The sequence below is a fragment of the Micropterus salmoides genome, unplaced genomic scaffold (genome assembly GCF_014851395.1).
Source record: "Micropterus salmoides isolate LMB-PRFRI ecotype aquatic unplaced genomic scaffold, ASM1485139v1 Ms_hic_scaffold_6, whole genome shotgun sequence".
NCBI lineage: Eukaryota > Metazoa > Chordata > Actinopteri > Centrarchiformes > Centrarchidae > Micropterus > Micropterus salmoides.
This window is the reverse complement of record NW_024044348.1, coordinates 12173355-12194576: the sequence shown is the minus strand read 5'-3', so window position 1 is coordinate 12194576 and position 21222 is coordinate 12173355. Positions and strand designations below refer to the sequence as shown.

General features: G+C 40.9%; 1 protein-coding gene across 7 annotated transcripts in view; it reads right to left on the bottom strand.

Annotated features, from left to right (window-relative positions):
• Nucleotides 1-21222, bottom strand: part of dmxl2 (Dmx-like 2) — a 47382-nt gene that overhangs the window by 2074 nt on the left and 24086 nt on the right. For 3 of the 7 annotated variants that reach the window (XM_038700827.1, XM_038700829.1, XM_038700828.1), the window contains exons 26-55: nt 19185-19295; nt 18837-19006; nt 18144-18241; nt 17859-18024; nt 17072-17336; nt 16727-16929; nt 15758-16150; nt 14046-14228; nt 13645-13941; nt 13344-13535; nt 13142-13218; nt 12701-12831; nt 12026-12271; nt 11542-11724; nt 11150-11233; nt 9697-9887; nt 9419-9555; nt 9248-9333; nt 8860-9061; nt 7815-7932; nt 6808-6873; nt 5509-5595; nt 5118-5239; nt 3762-3900; nt 2521-2581; nt 2235-2362; nt 2060-2137; nt 1839-1930; nt 1686-1738; nt 1367-1584 (exon numbers count right to left, since the gene is read on the bottom strand). In XM_038700827.1, the coding sequence (XP_038556755.1) occupies nt 1367-1584; nt 1686-1738; nt 1839-1930; nt 2060-2137; nt 2235-2362; nt 2521-2581; nt 3762-3900; nt 5118-5239; nt 5509-5595; nt 6808-6873; nt 7815-7932; nt 8860-9061; nt 9248-9333; nt 9419-9555; nt 9697-9887; nt 11150-11233; nt 11542-11724; nt 12026-12271; nt 12701-12831; nt 13142-13218; nt 13344-13535; nt 13645-13941; nt 14046-14228; nt 15758-16150; nt 16727-16929; nt 17072-17336; nt 17859-18024; nt 18144-18241; nt 18837-19006; nt 19185-19295 (4577 nt within the window). The remainder of the gene's footprint in view (nt 1-1366; nt 1585-1685; nt 1739-1838; nt 1931-2059; nt 2138-2234; nt 2363-2520; nt 2582-3761; nt 3901-5117; nt 5240-5508; nt 5596-6807; nt 6874-7814; nt 7933-8859; nt 9062-9247; nt 9334-9418; nt 9556-9696; nt 9888-11149; nt 11234-11541; nt 11725-12025; nt 12272-12700; nt 12832-13141; nt 13219-13343; nt 13536-13644; nt 13942-14045; nt 14229-15757; nt 16151-16726; nt 16930-17071; nt 17337-17858; nt 18025-18143; nt 18242-18836; nt 19007-19184; nt 19296-21222) is intronic. The other 4 variants (XM_038700832.1, XM_038700833.1, XM_038700830.1 and 1 more) reach the window with 3 other exon arrangements.

Genomic DNA, 21222 nt, shown 5'->3' with positions numbered 1-21222 from the left:
TCCAAAACAAGTTCATCCAATTAATAACACTTGATAATCAAGCTGACTAAAGTCTCACCATAACCAGCATGGTATCATGAGCAGAACTTGGCGCTATTAAGAGGCTACGAAAGGCTAAGCCTCCTGAAAGTGGTCATGTTTTTTGGTGGAAATTGTGTCTTAGACATTGCTCTGTGAATAGATATCTCAGAACCTGTTGTTTCTGGCACGTCACGCCGCTGCCACTTGGTCATTTTATCAATTAATATACTTTGGAGCAAATAAGCCCAAACTTACCACAGAAACACAAATCCTGAACTGCCTTAATAACTCATCACTCTGAAACTCTTGTTCCAGTCCTAGGTTGCGAAGCTGTTTCAGGAACATGTCCAGCTGAACCGAAGCCGTGGTTACAGACCCACCCTACTCTGCTTCTGATTGGCTAGTAGTTCTTAACTAGGTACTGCGCATGTGCAACTGCCAACATGATCAAATAGAAGTGAGATGATTCACTCGGTAGCTAAAACGGAGCGTTCAAGCCACAGGGTAAAAAGAGGTGCTGCAGCAATGTGCAGTATGAAAGAATATGTTTGTAAACCTGTTCTGGTACAACCACTTGACGGTGGGGTGAAAAGTTCAACTAACAAATGAATGTGCAAATTGATTCAACTGAAGAACCAGATGAATCTGAATGAAAAACAAAAAGGAAATTTGTATCTTGGGTAGCGAAATAATACGTTATCTTTGAGCTGGACGGAAAATTATACTGCAAAGCATGTACAACATACACCTCGATAGCACATCAAGTTCACTAGTTCAAGGCAGCACATCCAACAAAACAATGGGACTAGACAAGCACTGGAGCTTAAAGCAACATGAGCAGGCAGCACAACAACATAATGACGTGGAGGCTGCAAGAGCAGGTACCCCCACTGACTGGCAGATGAACACCTCTAACTTCAACTCTTTAAACATTCTTTTATGTAACCTTTTCATTATTAAACTGTAGAGTTACTTAATCACTCAAAATATAAAGGTGCCTAAAATGCCAAGCTGATGCCTGGTTGCCAGCCTGGCAACCACTTTTCACAGTTAGTGGTGAGCCCTGTGTAGCCATTGATTTGAGAAGTGCCTTGCCTCTCCAAACATCGGATGGGTCAGCTACAATAGGGTGCTGTTATAGGGGATGTCGGATTACCGGAGCTTATTAATACTGGGCGGGATGACTGCCTTTGCAGTTTTTTCAACATTTCATTCATCAAGCGATTTTCTGATTTTATCAAGTAGGTCTGTACTCTAAATAAGACATTAATCCTCACTTCACAATAAAAGTATTACTGTAGAAAATTATGTTTTGTCAGTAAGTGAGTGATGGAGCACGTGTCACCTTCATGTTGCCCTCTGCAGAGCCAGTAACAAAGAAGTCCTCAAAGGCATCCAGTGCAAGGGCCTTGATAGCTGAGTCATGGGCCTGGAAAGTGTGGAGCAGCTGCCTCTGGCGGATGTCAAACACGCACACAAAGCCCTTTCTGCCTCCAGTGATCAGCAGCTGCTGTTTAGGAGCATACTGCAGCACAGTGGCCCCGTTCTCATGGCAGGGGAACGCTGAAGGGGTGGGTGGGAAGAAATGTGAAATTGGATCACAAAACAACTGTATGCAAGGAAAAATCATTAAAATACGCTTGTTTGCATTCGGGATTTATTACCGTGGACCATGGTATTGCTAGGTGAAATCAGAGTATCCCACAGGCAAACATTTCTGTGGATAAAGTAAACCAAGGATAATATAAGACAGTCAATACCAACGGAGAAAGATTAGTGTTGGTTTAATAGTGTTGTTTCTCAGTGCAGATGCAGACCTGTTATCATTGGACTGCCCAGCCGTGGCGATGAGGCTGGAGGACGTGATGAAGGCAAAATCACCGCAGGTCTTAGTGTGGCACTGCCAACTCTGTCGGCAAGAAAAGGACAAGTAAAACAAATATATTCACTTTAATGATTCATATTTAGGGTTTTGCTGGTCTAAAGATGTATATGAGTGTGCTGGGGTGGTGATTAAGGAGGTGGGAGGTGACCTCACCAGGTAGGGTTTGGGGTTGGACGAAGTCTGGTTGACCTGCCAGAGACTGAGGAAGCCCTCTCCGTCAGCAACTCCACACTTCAAGAAGAAGACAGAGCAATCAGAACAATCACACCAAACAGATAAAACACAGATGTTGCAATATGTTTGTGTGTGTGTGTGTGTGTGTGTGTACCTTATTGCCCTGGGAGTTGAAATAGAGCCGGGTGACTCTAGCATTGCCTGCTTGTCTGAAGCAAATGAGCTGCTGAGGTCTGTTCCATTCAAACATTCTCACACTACCGTCCTGAGCCCCTGTCATGTCTGAAGCGTGAACACACACACAAACATACAGAGAGAAAAGGCGAAGGGAGAGAGATGGAGGCAGACAGAGGGGGAGAGAAATTTACCGAAAGATGATCACAAATAAACTGTATACTGGTGATGGCCTCATATGCAAAGGCTTCAGTGTGGGCACTTACAATACTGATAGATGGGATGGGATGTCATTCGCTTCACATTATTTAGATTCCTTTTCATAATCTGAAAAACATCAATAAAAACATCGGTTTATCTCACAACGCATAATGTTAAGAAGATGAATTATAGATTTTAGGTAAAAAAACCTTCACCTGTGTTCTGTAGGAATTTGTTTAAAGATAAATGCTTATCGATGATGCTGTTAAACTGACAAACAAATAAGTCAGAGGTTTCTCTTGTTTTAATAAAAAAAAGATCACTTGCTCACTAGTACAAAAAAACAAAAAGAAAACACGATATGAACATTTGAATATTAATAAGCCGAATTACACCAACTAAAATTAAACTGATTTCATCTGCTTTCAGAGCTTTCACCTTAACTGAAAGTCTGTGCTTTATATATTATAGCCTCAAAGACCACTCATAAATCCTCTTGAGTGTCCACTGTTGCTGTCATGATATGCTGCACATCAGAAGATGAGGATCGACTGACTATCAATCTCCACTAACCAAACACCACTGCACAATCAAGAAAACCCCTTTCTGTAATATGCTGAACCTGTAAGACATCCTCTGTCCAGTCTTCCTTAAGTGTCTCACGCTCAACAACATCAACATGGCTAGGACATGGAGAACCCTGACTGTGTTTAAGTGTGACGCAAATCTGTACCTTGGGTAGCCGGCTGTGAGAGTGGCTGCTATCTGTGTTTATATGCGTCCATCTCTGCCATGCAAACGCACCCCTTCTTTGTATCAGCCTCCATAGACTCAGCAGGGAACTGTTTAGGCGGCATGACTCAGTTTGACAAAACATTGATAAAATAAAAAATACAAACGTCTACTGAAAATGTGCAGGTTGTACAACCTGCAGAGTTAAATCCTAGTAGTCAATTGCCTTCCTGTTTATGTTTGGTGTTAATAACTTGAACATTTATTCATTTAGCTGACGCTTTTATCCAAAGCGACGTACAATTGCTATACATGCACGCCTCTGGAGCAACTAGGGGTTAAGTGTCTTGCTCATTGGTGTCCAACAGTGGATTTGAACCAAGGTCTCTCACACCAAAGAAAATTAAATCTAAAACTTTACTAATGCATCTATTGTGGAGCACAGACATTCGAAATGCAAAGACTGCAGTGTGACAGCACATATTCAATGCCATCTATAGGGATCAAAACAGAACTTAGTTTCCACTTCTGGTGTCTTTGTGTCCATCTGTGTTTGCAGTGCATAGACTCGTACCACACTGGCTCCCATGCTGGTCTGCCCACTGCCGAGCCATGGCATGGATGCAGAGACTGCCATCTGTGGTGGTGCAAAGGGGACAGAGCTAGCCTGGGCAATGTTGGTATGAGAAGAACGATAGTCTATGTCGTCGGAGCTGTAAAACAAAAAAAAAATCACTCGTCATTGAAAATGTTTAATTTAGTTTAAAGTTTCAAACATGGACATTCACACAGAAAATATTTAAGTCAGCCAGTTACTTACCGGGTTTCTGCATGGTTCACCATGTTAAGTTTAAGATTTTCATACCACATAGAATGCAATATATACTTGGTTTAAAATCACAATGCAAGTATGATGGAAAACCAGTGTGAACGATATGGCTTAGAATTATTTGACATTTTTTCCAACACTTCCCAGCAGTATATAACAATAATTTGTTACGATATAATTAAGTAAAGACCTGGACCCAGAAATGCTGCAGTAAATGATGATGGCATTAACCATTTAATAATGATTCATTCATTTAAGTTTTTGCTTAAATGAACACTTGCCCATAGTGATATGATGATCTTAGAAATATTTATATAATTTTATAACTATCATCACAGCCTACGGCAGGCCTATGGCATTTCCTGTACAGTGACACCCTGTATTGCCTACAGAAAGCCTGGAAGATGAGATAAACAAGACCTTTATCAGGATAAACTTCAGACAGCGTTTATTCTACTATTCAGTGTGGAATTAATTACATTTTTTATGCAAATTTATTTTTGCATGAACACGTTACCTGAAATCATGTAATCGATCCAATACCAACATTTAGCTAAACGTTGATTGAATATGTATCTGACACATCGAAATAATGCGTAGGCTTACAAATTCAGCCCACCTTGTTTTTCACAAGCTACTTGATCCAAATACTGAATATGATACTGGTTCAAAACCATTAAGTTACAAGCTTTAAATCATTGATATGACAAAAGTTTAACTTGGAGATTGAGACCACTGAAATTGAGTTGAAATGATCAGCTACATGACCAAATCTTTTTTTACATTCACACACTCTAATTTTCACTCTCTTTACAGTCAATGTACAATTAAGAAAGAATCAAATTTTGATCAGCTTTATTTTTCCCTAATTCTAATTCAGTAAAATATGCCTGTATCGGCCTTGATACTGATGCTTAGGAACTTCTCAAGACATCCCTATGCAGTCAAGTAATCCTATGTGGGGTGGACAAATATTTGGCATGATGCAGAAATAACTGATTAACTAACTATCTGTTATTTTTGTGTGTAGGAGCAGAGAGGGTTGAAATTGTTTCTATGAGGACAGAAAAAAGGCCACTTATGATATGCCCTGAATCTCACCTGCGGGACTCCTTATCAAAGTCATCCCCTATCCAAGTGTAGGGCTGGACAGCCACCAGACTAGTCACGTCCACCTCCTGTACATCATGAGTGGAAGCCAACACTATCTCGTTGGAGTTAGCCTGGAAATGGAGTGAAGCAGGGAGTAGATGGACAAGTAGGGAGGATGAGACAACAACAAAGATGGACTTAAAAACAGTTTCCTCTAATTTACTAGAAAGGAACGGATATATATTTGTAAATTCAGAAGAAGTTTCCAGGAAAGGATTATGGAATTACCCGTTACTTAGTACCAAATTACATCCGGGAAACATCTTGGGAAAAACTTATGAAATTATGGAGTGAAATTAAGTGCACCCAGTAATTGTGTCACTCTCACACACAAACGTACCTTATTGATTGCAAATGCCATTATTATATCGGATTCCTTATGAATGATTTTAGCCTTGCCTCCTGGGAAGCCCAGATCTGCCTCCACCTGGAAAAGCCAAAAAAACTGATACATCAAATTTCAAGACAAATTAAAGCTCCGGGGGCCACTGAGTAAAAGTAATGTTTAAAAGCCTATTCTTATAGTGTTCATGTTAAGTTAATTTCCTTCTACTGGCCGGAAAAATACATTCTTCCAAAACACTTGCATTGGGCCATCAAGTTACTCCAAAAATATTCACGTCAAGTACAGCCACATTCGCAAGGGAGAGCAGTAATCATAGGACATGTAGAAGTACACAACTAAATACTGACAATTTAGACTGTTGATTTGGGATTCCCCAGTGACAACACCTGCACAATTAGCAAGCCTTACACAGCCCTGACAGTGAGCATGCAAGTTAGTAAGTCCACTGTACGTGCCAGCTCTCTTAAGGGGAGCTTTGTTTTGGCTTTTGGGTCCAGCAGAATCAGTCCAGCTAGAGAGGAGAACGGAGTCAGAAACACAGGGAGATGTGTTATTGGTAGGGATCGAATGTGAGGTTATTTGAGTGAATGTCAAAGGTGTCCCAGTGAAAGGGAAAGATTAAACGTTAGATCTAAGCCATAGAAGCTTTAGCAGATTTTATGCCAGAAAAATTGCCAGAGCAGTCACCATCAAACCAAGCTCGGGAAGAGATGTCAAGAGCTTCACCAAGTGGTGCAACCTCTAACCATAACCTGCAAACTAGAGTCCGATCGTTATGGGGTTTTTAAGAACGATACCGATTTTGATATTTGAGGATTTTAAAATCTGATATATCGGCCAATATTATTTTTTTCTTCTTTTCAGAAACACATAACATGTGTAGTTATGAGACCTTGCCAAGAGAACATAAAATAATGCAGTTTAAATTTTTTTAAACTAAATAGTACTTCGAACAAAAGTACAGCTGATTGTGTCAGTTGTCTGTTGTTTTGCGATGGATTTGTGGACAAACTATGCAACAACAACACATAACACGACTGAAGGATCCGTCTGCCATCTCTCCCTTTCTTTTTTAATCGTCATTTATCGGCTCTATAAACACCAATATGGATTTATATGAAATTAGCTCATATTGGCTCTACTGCAAACCTAAATCCTGTGCAATTGGTGTACAATAATCCTTTATAAGTTTAATGCACTTTCTCCCCCAAGCTTGGCTTTACAGTGACTCTCCCGGACAGACAGATGGACAGACAGTGCCAGGGCCTGGGCTGGTACAGTAAATGATACTACCTTATAGGGACCGCTAGCTCCTGCTATGCAGTTTTGGCTTATATGGTCCATATGGTTCTCTACAGACTACACAACACACACAAAGGCAATATAGACACAAAACACACCAACACGGCACAACACAAAACACATGTACAAAGAAAGAAAAATAAAACATGGAATGAAAAGAAAATGTAAAAGTTTGACAGGATCTTTGATGTACTCTTGGCGATAAAATATAAATGATTACGAACACAGTCCACCTCATTAGCATGGAGCTACAGTCACGTAGTAGGATGAATGGGGATCTGACTGCTACAGTTTAATATGAAGTAATCTGGTTAGTCCAGTATGTAAAGACTGAAATGAATTCTGTAATAACAAACTAAGGTTCTGGGACCATAATCCCTCAGATATTTGTCTAATTTTGGACTGGCAGCTACAGTAGAAGTCTGTGATGTAAGTGATTGCATAACAGTGAACAGTTCCAGACATCACAGAAGGCAGTGAACTGTCCTGTGCTTGATTAAAGATGTCTGAAGTGTCAAAGCAATCATGACAATAACAAAAATATTAACTACAGAGATAAGTGCTCATTTCTTTTGCTATTGCATATCTCATCAGTCCCATCATTATTCAGTCATCATCATTATGGGTGTCATGTGGTTATTATGGTCTATTTTTAGTAACTTTTTTCAACACAGTCATAATGTCTCTTCATCTGTAGTTTAGACACTGTAGTTTACTCACAGTAACTTGAGCCATTTAAAAGGGCAATTTTGTTTTACAGATTATTTTTAAACCACTAATAGTTAAATGTAAGACAAACCCATTTTTGAAAATGTAATTTCCAAGCGAATATATTCTTATATTGGGGTCATTGTAGTAATTGTGTAAGGGGATGAATATACACACATACACAAAAAGAAAAATGCAAACATTTTGGGGTAAATATCAACTAACATGGCTTGTTAAATAAAACAATGGCGGGTTTAATCATCATCATTGTAGGCCTGTGGGCTGCTGACCTCACTCTGCTTCCTTTTCTTAGTAAAGATGTAACGGATCAAAGTCTCCTGAAGAACATCCTGTTTTACCAGGAAATGCCAAAGACGTCGGGCTGGAAAAGACTGGTGGTTCTTTGTCCTAAAAAAAATAATAATATGGACAAAACATAAATTGGCCACATATGAGTGGATCCACTTAGGAGACTTGTGTCATGGATATTTTTTATTTATATGATCTGATACTACACACATGACTGTAATTTGCAACATATTTGTTCAGTGAAATGTATATAAGCATTATTGATATGGAAACGGATAATTGTTTTAATATTGAAAATTCTCTTCCACTGTTTTATCCCAACTACATAACACACAATATAACCATTCATTCATGTCATTACCATGATATGTAACCACTGACTGTTGCTGTTTAATTAAGTGTTCCGAGTGTGTAACTTGGTTGTGAAGCCAAAGTATTTTAAAACAATTGTTATATAAGTATATAAACAACCTTTTAATCTTATCTACTGTTGGCTCTAGGCTGCTTGCTATTACTATTATAACAATGTAGTTTAGTCAGAGGACTCCTATTTATCAAAGCCAAAGTATAAAGTATTTCAGGGTGACATGCAAATATCAAATCATTATTCTTTATGATGTGCAATGTTGTCTGTGATCTGTAGAATGTCTTTGATGTAATTTTTGAGGTATTGCATTTTATTAGTCTTAGTTCTTGGGTGCAACATCTATGATTGTTCATTTTGAAATTGATCAACTGTACCAGACGGGTTCCTGAGCTACACTAATATAGTTGTGCTAGTGTTAGTCTTGCAGTGGTTGTATATATTTCATTTGTTGCCTGAATTGTGTCTCTTTTATTTTGTTACTGTGCACTGTCACTCTTCGCTAGTATAAAAGTCATTAAGTATTAATTTGAGGATTGGTATAATCTGCTCTGAATTTATAGAGTAAAATAAACTTTAAACGTTGTTATATCAATGTTTTTAATTACCCAGCCCTAGTGTGTGTCTATATTTTTGTATACTGTATATGATTTAAATCTCACTTGAAGGGTGTGTTATCTGGCTCCAGCATGGCCTTGTGTCGGAGTATGGCGGGGCCACCTCCTGAACTGAGGTCAGTAGGGAAAGTGTTGATGTAGTTGGGAGGCGGGCCGTCAAACTTGTTCATTCGCTCCAGCAGAAGCTGCTCCCAATTCTCTAAAGTCTTCAATACAGCGTTGCTGAGAGGGGAGGTGACTGGCAGTTCTGTGACACAAACACATATGTATATGTATATACTCACAACAGGCAGCAGCAACACCAATTAATCATTTATTCATGTATACAAATTCAGAAATATTTGTATTTCAGTGTATCTTCATCAAGTATACATCTTACTGTATATTAAGATTTAAGGAGCTGTTATGGGTCAATGATGACGTGAGAATGTACCTGTGAAGTCAAGGCCAGTGAGAGGGAGGAAGTTTTTGACGTTGTGATGAGCCAGTTTCACCATAGCCAGGCGGATCAGAGCCCAGCTACATAGCACATAGACAGACATGCAAGAAGTTTAAAATCTGAGGCAAAGACTTCAAAATAAAAAGAAAAGAGGGTGAGCCCTACCTGTAGGAGTTCGGATCAGAGTGCTCCGTCATCTGTGTGTCAGAGAGGAAGGCGTCGTCATCATCATCCTCATCATCATCTGCGCCGCTTTCGTCTGAGTCATACAGAGCACTGCTGTCTGACAGCGGCAGGAATGGCTGAGAGGGAGGAAATAATGAGAAGAGAAAAAGCAAATGAAAAAGGCAGATATAGGGAGAGAGAGGAATAATAATAACCTGTAGACTACGATTTACCAATCTCAGTAGTCAGTTCCACATATGTAGAATTAAATGCCTTACTTTGGCCACAAAGTAGTCCCACATGCTCAACTCTGGTGGAATGAACTTCTCCCGGTATGCAGGTCTCTCGGCGGGCACAGGAGGTGGGGTGGCTGGGGTCTCTTTTACAGGGCGTCCAGGAACAAGCATCCTCATGTTGAACCTACGTCTGTATCGGTCCACATCCTCCGCTGGGGGCTGAGTGGGAGCCACTGGGGGGGAGGGAAGAACAAAGAGATGGTATCTTCAAACACAATGAACTCTGATAAGGTCAATTTGCAGCAGACTGCAGTATGCTACACTTTTGTAACTTTTGTACAAATGATGAGTGTCATTTTAAAGGCAAAAGAGGGTCAAGAAATAGATAAGGATAGATTTGGAGGAGGAAGTGAACTGCATACACACGCTACACAGAACACAGTATACTCTACATCCACATCTACATAGAGCTGAATTAAATTTTGAACATTAACCTTAATCTGGTCTAAAACAGAGGTCCTGTACAATATAACTTTGCGATCTATGACTTGGATGAGTCATAGCACAAGAAAGAAAATTAATAGACTTGGAAAAGAGAGATACAAATACACAAATACAAACGTTTGGGATGGAGACACAGGAAAAGACACACTAGGTTGTGCACAAACCTGCACCATTATCCTGGGTGACTATCTCTGGCATCACACCAGAAAAAAAAAACAAGACAAGACACAAACCAGAGTAGACAGTACAGTTAGACATACAGCTACTCCACAGACAATTACATAACTGAATAATATTACATAAATAACTGACAGTGTGTGGCACGAAATACATATAGAACACACATCAAACGAAATTTTTTGAGCAGCTACGGGGGCAAACTTTAAGATTGGTGACATTAACATTTATTTAAGTGTAGAGTGTTAATTAGAACATGACAAGGAGGCATCAATGCGTCACATCTGTGTATAGCTGTGTGTTTGTGACATGCATGTAAGATGGCAGCGGTGCTTAAATGTCAGAGTTTTAACATTTGCCATGATTCCTATCAACAGGATGGCATTTAAGACCCCCCTTACCAGCTCTTCAAAAGGCTCTTGGCTTTACTGAGATCCATCTCAAACTCTACAGTGATAAAGAGTCTAAATGCCAGCCCGTATCGTTCTACCACCACAAATACAATGTGAGCACAGATTACTTTGGCCTAGTGAATATAAATGAGAATTGTCAAGTTCAGTCAACAGACTTATACAGCATAGCTACTCAGGAAATGGCTTCATTGCTAGAAATTTAAAAATCGGATGCAGACAAACAGCTGAATCAAGTCACATAAGAGCTAGTATCAGTACCTCTGCTACAAACTACTGATATAAATCTGGTCCATTCACATTATTTTTAAATATTTATTTCTACAAACTGGACAAAAGAGAACTAATTATGCAGTTCCAGCCCTACAGTTATTTTCATTAGTCTAATAACACTCAAGGTGTACCTGGTTGAGTCTCAGATTCAGATTTAGTCTGAGAGGGTTGCTCAGCCTTGGCCTCTGAACACTCCTTGCTAGGCCCAGCTGGTGCTTCAATGGCACAACAGGAATGACACAATGAGATGAGCATAGAGGATGTTACAACATGTACGTGCAATGCACTACACACACACACACGCACAACGTCACGCACAGCTGTTGGCTTATCTTAACACTGAACACAGATGACTATGTCTTCATAGCACTAGTGAGCTTTGTTGTTTGTAATGGACATTCAGTAGTAGCTGCACGAGAGAGAGAGGGGTAAGTCAAGCATCTGCAACAAAGCAAACCTGTACAGTTACCATGCACTGCAATCCTTCAAACCAGCACTGCAATCCACCAGCCCGGTTACTCACAGCTGGCCTTAGTTGCTGATGCCACAGCGCCCAACCCCTCTGCCCTTGAAATGGGAGGAGGGGGGCGTTTGGGGCGCTGGGTTTCAGTGGGGATGGGAGAGGGGTTTGGGGTGAGGCTGCTCTGCTCAGGTCTTCCTGTCTCTTGAGACTCCTCTGGCTTTGTTGCCTCAAACTCAGTTGGCACTGGGACATAAGGCAGAGGGGACACTCACACAAGACACTACACAGGAGCAGCAGCATCTTAGGAGCATCATCAGGACAGGGCTGGGTGTATGTTTATGGAACTATGTAGGGATGGAAGCATTGCCTCAGATCAGAGATAAGTCAGGATATAGAAAGTCAACAGGTTCAGCAGTAGAGGACAACGGAAAGATTATACGCACAGGGACAGATTATGAAGACAAGGGAGGAAGACTAAAGACAACAATGACAATGATGATGGAATTAAAGGTAAAAGTAATTAATGACCAAACAATAATTATACCTGGTGGGGCCTCAGGCCTCTTTGGCCTAATAATGACTTTAGCCCCTCCCCCAAAGACTGCGGCCCACACACGGTTGTTAAGGGGATGTGCTGCCAGGCGGAAGAGTTCATTGCTGCTGTGAGTGGACAGGCCATGGATGAGCAGTGCAAGATAAACTGCCAGGACCGCTTCACACAGCAGCACGTTGAGCCTCGGCTGGTCCTCCTCCCTGGCAGACGTCAACAGAGAAATCAGGGACGACACACCTGCAGAGGGAGGACACATAAATATAACATGGTTTTTACAAAAAAAAAAACTCCAGAGCAGAACAAAATGCTATCTCTGCACAATACAGAGCACACTTATGAAACATTTGCATGACGGCATGAACAGTCTTTCCGTTTCCTTCCCAGAGGCCATGAAGCTCCTATTATAGAACACCATCTGCCTCTCTGCATAAACACAGACTGCCTGCTTTGCTCTGCTATTCCTCTCCCTCTGCTTTTCATATATTCTCTTAGTCATTTCTTCATGCCCATCATGCCATTGTCCCTTTCTATGCATTCTGTGAGGATTCTAGAAAATGATCTAACTTAGCTTGAATGTCAGTAAAACTATTTATGAGAGTATGAGAACAAAAAGAGCTTAATCTAACCCCAAAATACCAGTGGTTGGAAAAGCAGGGGCTTTGTTACCTGGCCACTGTGCAGGAGCGGAATTGGGAGTTATATGTTCTTCAATGCTTTCAGTGCGGAGTCGTTTCCTCTCACTGAGCAACAGGCCCTGGTACACCATTCCTGTAAACTGATTGGCCTCGGTCTGGCTGCTGCAAAGCCAACAACAGAAAGATAAACCGTGAGTCACAAACATATAAAACGTACGTGTTGCTCATTGGTTTTCTTTCCTAAAATGAAATGAGAAGATAAATATAAATCTCTTGTTTGGATCTTGTCTGAGCTAGAGTCAGGGTGTGGTTAGCTATCTCATCTTACAATGATGCTGTCTTGAAGACAAAAAGTAGCAGTGATGGTGTGCTTTGTGGACTGAACAGGGTAAACAAGACACCAAAACAAAAGCATCTATGGTCTTGTAGAGACAGTTGGACCTGCGGCACTGCACTGCAGAGACATAGTTACCTGTAGCTGTGACTGTCACACAGTGCTTGATAGACGCAAGCAGACAGAGATGCTGCTAGTGTGTGCAGAGTATTCACCTGAGGGTGAAAGACAGACACAGTTTCAGTTATTCAATATTAGAATGATGTCAACTTGAGATGAGAAACGCTGGAGGCAAGCTGCTTAAGTCTACATAAAGTTAGATTCTTATTTGAGCTCTGACCCGATCATCCATGATGTCAGGATGTGGAGGGGTGTTCATGAAGGTCATGGTGTGGAGGATGTCGTGGATGTGGTTGCTGAGGTGGAGAACGGGATTGGCTATGACCGTCTTTGTGGGGGCAATGCAAGCCGATAGCAGAGGCAGTGTAGTAGGCAGAGGCAGAGGAGACTGCAGCTGCTTAACTGTGGTTTCCTACAGAGTGAGACAGGAATATGTTGATTTGCTTTTGCGGGAGAGAAATTGTTTCGCATTAATCCAGTAAAATTACATAACATACGTGTGTATGAGTGTGTACGTGTACCTGCTGGCTCTCCTGCAGAAGGAATAGAAGCTCCATGCGAACAGAGGTGACTCCTCCTCCCTTGGCTCCATGAAGGCTACAGTAGGACAGAAACACCCTCAGCAGGGCCTGGTTCTTCCTAAGCCACGCCTTGCGTCTCTCAGAGTGCTGCTGCTTGGCTTGAAGACGACGTCGCTCCATCTGGTGACGCTCGTAGGCCCCAGCCTCTGTATGGTCCAGGGCCTCTTCTGATATATCCACTGAGGCTGTACGCTCTTCCCAGCGCTCTACCTCTGAATCTTCATCCTTCCTCTGCACCTTTGTGTTAACAAAATTTTTAAATAACCATGCTCAACCGAGAAGGAAAAAAATCTTAGTCCATGCCAGTTGCATAAACTAAATCATATATTATCAAAGTGTACCTTGTAGTTGCAGATCGTATGCATGGCTGCTATCTCCTTCTCCAGCCAACTGTAGAGCTGAAAGCGGAGCTTCCCTCCATCCACCTCAAAGCCTGTGGCCAGCGTGCGAAGCTCTGTCATCAGGATCTTTAGACAGGCGCGGAACTTCAGCTGCTCTGCTATCACATCCACCTCTGACTCACCCTGAAACATATGAGTGAGTTAAAGAAAAAGGCCTGTGCTTTGCTGACCTTATGGAAGCATTCCCATGAGTGTTTAAGGATGTCCAAATTCAAGTCCGCAAAGGACCTCAAGCACATTTTCTGAAGTCTTCCAGAGAGTCCATTCTGGGTGCAGATACCTCCCCTTTTTTAACATAGTGAGGCTTTGTCTTGCAAATTACTAATGTGAATTCCGCTAAAAATCTTTCAGATGGTCATATCTACTAAAGCAACGATTGAGGTTTACAGTAAGTCTCATCTCCAAGTGAGTATAATTTGAATGCAAAACTTTTAGTTGTGAATCAGACAATGCCCCTTTATTCCAGTTGCGACGGCCTGTGGCATCATGAGTGGGTGGGGTCTTCTTTGGTTTCGATTGTTGCTTTGTGGTGTTTACCTTGTTTTAGCTAAGCGGGAAGCTTCCGGTCTACAATACGAAGCCGATGCGGAAGTCCCTGAAACCTGCATTCTATTGAAAATCCAGCAGGGGGCGACTCTTCTGGTTGCAAAATGAAGTCCGGCTCCATTAGAAATAATGTGAAAATGACCCTACTTCTCAGCTGAATAATTACCCCAGTAAACACTTTCATAATGAGTTTATGGCCTCAGTCGCTAGTTTCAAGTCTTCTTCAATACAAAATTATGTTGATTTAGTAAATTATGGTCCCATTTATTTTAAAATAGACCACAAAGCAGAGTATGTTTCAGGGCGGGATTATCTATGATTGACAATAGATTGACAATAGCCGTTACCACGGCGACCTGTCAATCAGGCTAGAGCCTACTCTCGGCATTGTGTAAATTTAACCAGCACCATTGAAAGAGCTTATTAGGAGTTGGCTGTTCACTTTCTCTGGTGAGTACATTTAGTTTTAAGACTGTTCGCTAGACAAAGTTGTCAGCCCTGTTAAAATGAAAGTTAACGTGAGTTACAGTTGCACCTAGCTAAGCAAGCTAGCTAGCGCCACACACAACCGTTAGCTCCGCCGTATCGTCACTTCCGGGGACTTCCTGGTTGCAAAAACTCAACATGGCGGCGACCTATCAGCCAAACTCGAGGCTTCAAATGGCAGTCCACAAACCAACGGATGACGTCACGATGACTACGTCCATTTCTATGGTTTTTGCCTACTACAACACTTTCACAGACATTACAGAAACTGCAGACTACAAACTTCATACTTTAATTATGCTAATTCGAAATAACTCTTAATTTGACTTATTTTTGGTAAATAAACATGTTATTAACAGCTTTTGTTGTGGCCTTCTGAGACAGGTCGTAACACCAGTTAACTCAGCGGAGGAACTGACTGAACCAGGCCAGGATTTGTCTTCACATAACATCAAAATGACAGTCTGTGTATTTGCTGTTATAGTGGAGATAGAAGTTTATAAATTAAAACTGAACTTGGGTAGATTTAAAATTGAGAGATGTTTAATGTTTCAAACATGTATAATCATCATTCCAGTATTTGCAATTGTTCAAATGGATTCTAGATATATTCTTCCTACCTGTGAGTTCTCTCTCTGCATTTTGGAGCCGCCAGTCTCTGAGCCTCCATTGGCTTTGTTCTCAGGCTCTGGTTTCTTCATGGTCAGACCATCATCATCCTCGTCTTCATCATCTTCCTTGTCTTCTTCCCAGTTCAGCTGCAGTCCGTCGTCCTCTATCTTGATCATAGGCTGGCTCCAATCCAACCCACCCACACTATCATTTCCTCCCAAAGCATGGGCAGGGGCTGCAGGGAAGCCCCAGTCCACACCACCCAGGGTGCCATTTTCCAGGGTTTGGCTTGAGTTTAAGTTGGCCTTGGATGATGCTTTGCTCAAAGGTGAGGAGCCAGATTTCTTGGTAACTTTGGGAATCTTGGAGAGCACTTCCAGAGCCAGAACTGGGCAGCCCACCTACAAAAGATTTAGATATGATTAAAACCATGGGTAAACACTTGCTATATAATCTTTGCATGTCTGCGTTTGTAATTAACATTTTATCAGACTTTGTACCTCTCTACATTTAATCCGTAATTTCCACTAAAGTAATAAATATAAGCACAAGATCACAAACGTGGATTACTATAGAGACTCAAACAGTCTCCACATAGTTGGGTAGGACTGCTTTCTTTTGCTCTGTAATTATAGAACAAACTGCACATCAAACTCGAGCTAAACTCTCTGGTGTCACTTACCCAATTTAGGAAAGTTAGAGAATTATTATAATGTTGCATGCAATTGTTTCCCTTGAATTGTATGTCTTGGTTTGTAGGTTTAATTAAGCTTTGTATGTTTTAATTACTTGTTTGTGTGTCTACTGTACATGTTAAGATGTTTACACAGGGCACAGCCTAAAAAGAGACTCTTATCTCCAGTTTTCCCTGTTAAAATAAAATGAAAAAGAAAAAAACTGTAATAGGAGAGGTAGATAAAAAAGCTTCATCAAAAGAACTGGATTGGAAAGAGTGTCCATATTATTGATGAGCTCACCTTGAAGTGTGCATTGGCAGTGGTGAAAAACAGTTTGCGCTCTATAAGGTTGATCTCATCTGCGCTGCTCTTCTCAGCAGTGAGGCCTACAGTTGTTGCTGTGCCTTCTGGATTTGCAAAGTGGCGACGGATGATCAAAGGGTGTGTCCTCAGGTAGTTATAGAAACTAAACACCACAGGGTTACAAGATTTCACCATCACATCTAACAAAGGGGGATGAAGAAAAGGGAGAGAAAGAAAAAGACCTTTTAACATAGCACACAATACATGATGAGCAGGGCAAACGGGCTTCAGTGGATCTTTGGAGCTGTGTAACACTGACTGAAATGTCTGCAACCAACTGACCAGGGTTCTCATCATCCTCTTTGGGGATTCGCTCCAACAGTGTGTCCAGGGCTCGGGTGTAATCCTTCATGATCCAGTAGGCTATGCTGCGGAGGAATGGGTCAGGGTGTAGTCTGGAACAGTGGTAGCCACTTCCATCCCTGTTACAGCCCAGGACCTTCTCATAAAGGAGGCCTTGACAGGTGGATGAATTCTCAAAGTCGGCCTCATACAGCCTTGCTACTATCATGGCTAACTGGAGATCCTCCATCTTCTCCAACAACACCTACACAACATAGAATAACAGAGGAGAGGAGTGAGACCTGGTTACATCTGTAGTTCAAATAATAAATATAAATAAGCATTAAATTTAAACAAAATTTAAGGAATTTTGATGTAGTAATTTCCACTGCAACCAATAAATGTAGCTGAAGGCAGGCTTTTTATGCATCAGTATATCAGTATAATTGAGACTTCTCTTATGTGATTTAAAGGCTGCAGAATATCCATCTCTCAGCAACACATATCTGTATAAAGGTACAATGTACATTTCATTGTGATAAAGGTAGAGGAAAAAAAACAAAAATGTAGCGAAAATTAAGGGAGCTACTGATCACTGCGTTTAAACGTGCTGCCGTTGCTATGGGTAAAAAAACAAAAAACACAAGGCCATGCCAAGTTTCCACTGTGGCAGAAATGAAAAGGAGTGTTGGAGCAGACTCAACAGTAATAAGTTATGACTGTGTATCTCTGTGTATCTTGTGTCCTGGTGAGTGTAAAAGTGTGTGCTTGTGTACGTTATTCACACCTCTATGGCGTCTTTGAGTGATCCAGCCAGTAGGAAGAAAGCAGCGGACTGTTCAAAGCGCTGCTTTCCCAGCAGGGAGAAAGCATTTTTCAGAGCTGCCTTTCGCCAGCGGTCTTCAGTGAAGTTGTTCTTGAAGAATTGAGTCATCTTCTCATCATGCTGAGACCTGAGAAAAAAAACCCACATAGCTCCCATGAAGGTTGTGTGAGAAACTTCATTGAAATTAGAAAGTAACTCAATTCAAAATAATTAAGTGTTCATAAACATAAAATGAAAATGTCCTACCTGAAGAGGCCCCACAGGACAGCTTTCTTCTTCATGGCCAAGTAGAAAAGAGCAGCATCTAAAGGATCGTTGTGTCTCTGGAACGCAGCTTTACCTATCTGATTACACATAAACGTAATAGTTACTAAATGAATAGTTCCAGATTTGAATTATTGGCTGGAATTATGTCAAGTGCACTTCAAAGACAACGCAGGAATAAAAATTTCGAAACATTTCCAATCGTCACACATGCCAGTATAAATGTTCCTCTCATTTAGCTACTGTTAAAGACCAATGCACATTAACTATTTGCTTTGCTTTGCTCTTTGCAATAATCCTAAATTCTTATCATTATAAATGTATACTTCCTGTAGGAAATACATTTCAGCTGGACAGTACAGAGAACAATGCAGATTAATCCAATATAGGTCACACTGCCTTTGAATATTCAGTACAGTCAGGTTTGATGGCTGAACTACAGGGGGTGTACACATGACAGGAACACCTGATGTGAACACTATTTTTAAATCTTATAAATACCTTTATTTTATTGAGACATGCTGGTTCAACTGTGGTATTTCTAGAAGGTAGCTAACAGCAATGTTCTCACTGACTGCATTATACTATAAGGTGTTCATCAATCAATCAACAACATACAGGAAAATAAATTACATTATATTGCAATTTAAAAGAAAAATGTTTTTTTCCTGGTACCTTCTCAACCATTTTCCGCAGTGTGTTGATGTTGCGTATCCACCAACCCACTCCAACAGCTCTGAGCTCAGACCATTGTGGGTCACTTCTCTGCATGGCTGGGATCATGTTTAGCAGCTCTTCTTCCGCCTCTGAGTGGAAGGCCCATGCAAAGTGGCATGTCGATAGGCCTGCCATAGCAACAGACAGAGGGATAGCGAGAAGAGAGAGCAAGAGGTTTCATTCCCAAGATTAAATGCACTAGAAATCTACACCTCATAACCACAGAATGAAAAATATAGTGGTATTATCACACAACGTCTTATATACAGGATGCGTCACAGCAGTACAATGAGCAGTGTGTTTTACCCTGGTGAAGCAGCTGCATGCGATAGAGGGGGGGCAGAGAGGTGAGCAGGCAGGTATGAAGACGCATGGCCAGCAAGTACCTCAGTCCACACTCATCGAGAGCCTCAGCACCTACACAAAAACAACACCAGGGAGCTGTCAGCTTTGCCACTTCACTGTTACTCCACCGACCACTCTATTACAAGGGCAGCTAGAAAGCAAAGCCCTTCAGAAACTCCACTATCACTTGTGGTCATGTGATCCTGTCAGAGACTGTCTCTCTTGTCCCTGAACCTTCTTACCCCCTCTGTGCTTACTTAGCCTTGGAACAACCTGCTAATGTCTTCTTCTCAAAAGACTAAATAAATATGATGGAAAATTGGAGAAAAAAAGTCTGTTTAATCAAATAAAGATTTGATGGCTGGAACTATATCCAGGAACACACAATCAAGACAAATTATGCTTAGGTTTTATGTCTATAACCTTTACTCAACTTTAATACAATATTATCTCTTACCAAGTTTCACAGATAATGGACTGGTAGACAATGAGGCAGGCCAACATGCCAAATTACAATACAAGCCTAATCTGCAGGTATGTGTGCATCATGTATCTTGCATACAAAGTACATAATACAGAATGTGGCAATGTTTTATTCATTCGCAAAGAAAATAAATCTCCTGTCACTTGTCCTCTCCCCTGACAGATCAGAGAGTAACAGCTACAGAATAAAGAGCCAGCAGCTGGCCAGTCTCTTGCTCAAGGACACCACAATGAGGAGGATTATTGTACATGAAAGAACTTGAATCAATAAAAAGGTAACAACTCTAAACGTAAGAGCTTAGATTGCCACAGGGTACTGTCACATGGATGTGAGCATAAAAATAAACACCTGTGGACACTAGAAAAAGGAGAAGAGGTCAGCAAGCCATGATATTTTGGTAGGTCACTACAACTAAAACAATGTTTGCTAGTTGAAAACATGTATAATACTGACAGATCTTTGAAGAGAATCAAGCATCAGAAGTAACCAAAATATATTGTGTATGGTAAAACTTATTTGAATACAGGGTTACAATATAAGATAGTTTATTGTGGTGTGAAACAATTTTTGTATGTTGATGTGGTGACAACTCCCGTTTGTGGAATACAGACAGAATAATCCCTAACTCTATTAATCCTTGGTGCAATATGTTATATGTATTCTATGTTATACAATCTACTGTATTTATCACAGATATGATTGTAACCTATACACACACAAACATTTACAGGTGAAACTCGAAAAATTAGCATATTGTGCAAAAGTTCATTTATTTCAGTAATTCAACTTAAAAGTTGAAACTAATATATTATAGACTCATTACATGCAAAGTGAGATATTTCAAGCCTTTATTTGATATAATTTCGATTATTGCGTACAGCTTATGAAAATCCCAAATTCAAAATCTCAGAAAATTAGAATATTACATGAAATCAATAAAAAAAAAAAAGCACTTTAAATACAGAAATGTCAGCCCTCTGAAAAGTATAATCATGCATATGAACTCAGTACTTGGTTTGGGCCCCTTTTGCATGAATTACTGCCTCAATGCAGCGTGGCATGGATGCTATCAGCCTGTGGCACTGCTGAGGTGTTATAGAAGACCAGGATGCTTCCTGCGGCCTTCAGCTCTTCTGCATTGTTCGGTCTCATGTCTTTCATCTTTCTCTTGGCAATGCCCCATAGATTCTCTATGGGGTTCAGGTCAGGCGAGTTTGCTGGCCAATCAAGCACAGTAATCCCATGGTCATTGAACCAGGTTTTGGTACTTTTGGCAGTGTGGGCAGGTGCCAAGTCCTGCTGGAAAATGAAGTCAGCATCTCAATATCGCTCGTCTGCTGAAGGAAGCATAAAGTGCTCTAAAATGTCCTGGTAGACGGCTGCACTGACTCTGGACTTAATAAAGCACAGTGGACCAACACCAGCAGATGACATGGCTCCCCAAACCAACACAGACTGTGGAAACTTCACACTGGACTTCAAGCATCTTGGATTGTGTGCCTCTCTATTCTTCCT